The sequence below is a fragment of the Frankliniella occidentalis genome, unplaced genomic scaffold (assembly GCF_000697945.3).
Source record: "Frankliniella occidentalis isolate FOCC.00 unplaced genomic scaffold, Focc_3.1 Scaffold233, whole genome shotgun sequence".
Taxonomy (NCBI): Eukaryota; Metazoa; Arthropoda; class Insecta; order Thysanoptera; family Thripidae; genus Frankliniella; species Frankliniella occidentalis.
The window spans coordinates 150,527-153,597 of record NW_026267359.1 but is presented as its reverse complement, the minus strand read 5'-3'; the positions used below and the strand labels follow the sequence as shown (position 1 = coordinate 153,597).

The 3,071-nt window shown below is 51.8% G+C and overlaps 1 protein-coding gene across 10 annotated transcripts in view; it reads left to right on the top strand.

The window, feature by feature from the left end:
* Positions 1–3,071, top strand: part of LOC113209612 (SCY1-like protein 2) — a 148,815-nt gene that overhangs the window by 90,335 nt on the left and 55,409 nt on the right. For all 10 annotated transcript variants that reach the window (XR_008011807.1, XR_008011806.1, XR_008011808.1 and 7 more), the window contains exons 3-4: positions 1,475–1,609; positions 2,178–2,399. Coding sequence is in view for 7 of the 10 variants with exons in the window: in XM_026427243.2 (XP_026283028.1) it covers positions 1,475–1,609; positions 2,178–2,399 (357 nt within the window). In the remaining 3 variants the exon portion in view is untranslated. The remainder of the gene's footprint in view (positions 1–1,474; positions 1,610–2,177; positions 2,400–3,071) is intronic.

Below are 3,071 nucleotides of genomic sequence, written 5' to 3'. Positions count from 1 at the left end.
GAGGGGCGGGAGGGGGGCTCAAGCCGGAGGGTGGAGTTCGGCTGGGTGCCGGTGTATACATGATGGCGTGGGCAGGAGGGTTCTATGGGGCGCGGGGTGGTGGAGGAGAGGGGCGGGAGGGGGGGGGGTGGCGAGGAAAGAACGACGAGAGTGATGGTTGCGTGCATAAAGAGTAGAGTTTGAGAGATGTAGCGAATTGGACTGTTACGGGACACAATACACACAGGGTGCAGGAGTGTGAGGTGAGGGGGCGAGTTTTGTTCTTTCGATGCGAGAAAGAGATGGTGAGATGAAGGGGGGCGCGCGAAGAGTTTGAGGCGGTATAGAGCAGGACGAGGGTATGTTCGCGGAGAGAGAGAGAGAAGGGGGGGGGGGGGGGGGGGGGGGGCGGGGGGGGGGAGGGTTGGGGAGCAGGGCCGCGATGGGCGATGAGGCAAACTTCCTGGCCACACAATACAACCTGTTGAAGCTCCCTTCCTTGAGTCCCCCAGGCCAGCGGCAGGCTTTGGCACCAGCCCACTGGTACACCCTGCTCCACACTGCACAGCACAGGCACGAAGAGTGTCCACCCCCTCTTTTACTACGTCGCTCTCTCTCTCTCTCTCTCTCTCTCTCTCTCTCTCTCTCTCTCTCTCTCTCTCTGCCCTTCTCACACGCACATCGCGTGTGGAGCGAACAATCCTGTGTGTGTGTGTGTGTGTGTGTGTGTGTCTGTGTTCTTTGGGCGAAAGTGTGTGTCGGCTGGAAACGGATTGTAAATTAGAGGGTGAAACATTAACGCCTCCGATGGGGAAGGGTGTGTGCGAGGGAAAGTAGGAGGGGGTTAAATTGTGCCGACTGGTGCTCCTGTGTGCGTGCGGCTGAATGCCGGGCTCGAGCAGAGAGAATAGGGGAGGCTGGATTTCGACCGGCAGCAGCCGGGGGTGGGCCGGCATTAGAATTAAGTGGATGTTAGGATTTCTCCACACTGTTGCCGTGTTCGAGCTTCATTTTCAAGTGTAATTTAGTTTTTGCAGTGGAGATTGGCGACCAGCCCGCGGCAGCGTGCGTGTGGACGCGGGAGTGCATGAATTGGGCGGCCAGCGATGAGGAAAACGAAACGGCTTGCTTTTCGTCTGATGCAAAAAACATGCCATGAAATGGACTAAGACCGCGCCGTCTTGCGAATTTGCGAATTCTACGCCTCAAATACAATTATATGGTGACAGCGAACACGATAGCGTTGGTAAATTCGGGCATCAACCATGGGCGGAGTGATATTACTCTTATTTTTTTCCGTTTATTTTGTCTTGTCATTGATGAATGACAATGAGATCCTTGGTTTGCCTGTATAATTGATATTTTATTTTAGCCCAGTTATGCAAATCACAACCACGTCCCTTAATTCGGAAGAGATATGTAAACTTCTCGAACCTCGACCTTTCTTCTTACTCCGGTATTTTTAATGTAATTCTTTACTTTCTTGTTGTTTCAGGAGGCCTCAATCTTCCTGTTCGAGAAGCGGCTGGCTGAGAAGTTGCACAAACCCAAGAGAAAAGACACGGTGTGCGAGGTGCTGAGGGGCAGCGTCCGCCAGCTTGAACGCTTCCGGCACCCGAGGATACTGCAGGTACGAAAAGAAGTCGTTTCTTTCGCGTGTTTCAGACACATATTGTTCGTGTACACCCAGAAAAACACTTACATATTTCAAACACATTTTTCATCGCATCAAGTGATCCAAGATCAATTTTACATTTGAAACGAGATGATGTTATCTTTTATTTTGAATAACAGGAAAATCTTATTTCAAAGACGATAGTGACTTGTTCAAGAATAAATTTAATCTTGGAACAAGAAACAATTTTTCTGGATGTTATTTTTGTCTTGGTTTCCCCTCCATCTCGGTGATAAATTGGAAGAGGAAATGTTGCCAGTGCGTGCCAGTGTGTAGAAAATGGCCGTTGTTGGTCGGGCGGTAAGGCCCCCGTGTGTCGCCGCTGAGCAGCGAGTGCGTCGATAAAATATTCAAATGGCTGTCAAAATGGCAGTGGCGGTGATCGATGCGCGACACGAACGAAATGCCATAAAAAGGAAGAAGCAAAACTTTTCTTGTCGTTTGTTATCGGTTATGTTGTTCGTTTTTTAAAAGTTGTTTATACTACTTGTCGTAATTGAACTGTGTCGTTTGGGGTGCGCAGGTGCTGCACTCGGTGGAGGAGTGCAACGAGACGCTGGCCTTCGCCTCGGAGCCCATCCTGGCCAGTCTGGCCAACATCCTGGCCTACCACGAGGCGTCCGGCAGCGGTGCGGGCGGCGCGCCGACGACGGGGGCCTCGCACCCAAACACCGTCACGAGGCCGCCGTCGCACGCCAAGGACTACAGCTTCCTCGACCTGGAGATCAAATACGGCCTGCTACAGGTGCGTACGGGCTAGCGCTAGCAGGCATGAACGGGTTGACACCGACTACCGACTACTGACTGAACGTAACTGGACACTAGAAATCCAAGTGTATGATTGTCGCACATCAGCAGATGCATGGATGACACAATTTTTTCACACGTGCAGATGTGTGACCATTAACACACTTGCGGCTACCTTTTCATGTGTACCAAATCTCTATTTGCTCATCTGTAAGTGCGTGAATATTTTGTCACACACTTTGCAGGTGTACGAATTTTTTCACTTACCTGCTGTTGGCAGTTGGCTCACTTGAATTTCCAGTGTAGCCACCATAGCGTAAATCAACCGAAATCAACCCTCGATTTTCTTTCTTTTCCCGCACCTCAAGCGCGTTTCATCTTCCCCGCCTCAACTCACGCACCATCATCGTTTTTTCTCCCGTGCTAGTCATCGCCAATGTTCCAGCCGCGATCGTATTTACCACACCGCTACTTGTTGCTCCCCGTTATGAGCTGCTTTGCCGTGAAAGGGGGCCACGGCTGGGAGAGAGAGAGAGGGAGGGGAGTGGTTGTGAGAGCGCGGGGTGCCTCGCGGCACGACGGGAGATTAGCTGGCCACTTTGTTAACGCCGCCATCATATTGAGCCGAAGGGGCCGAAGCAGAGAGATTAGGGGGAGGAGAGGGGCGGGA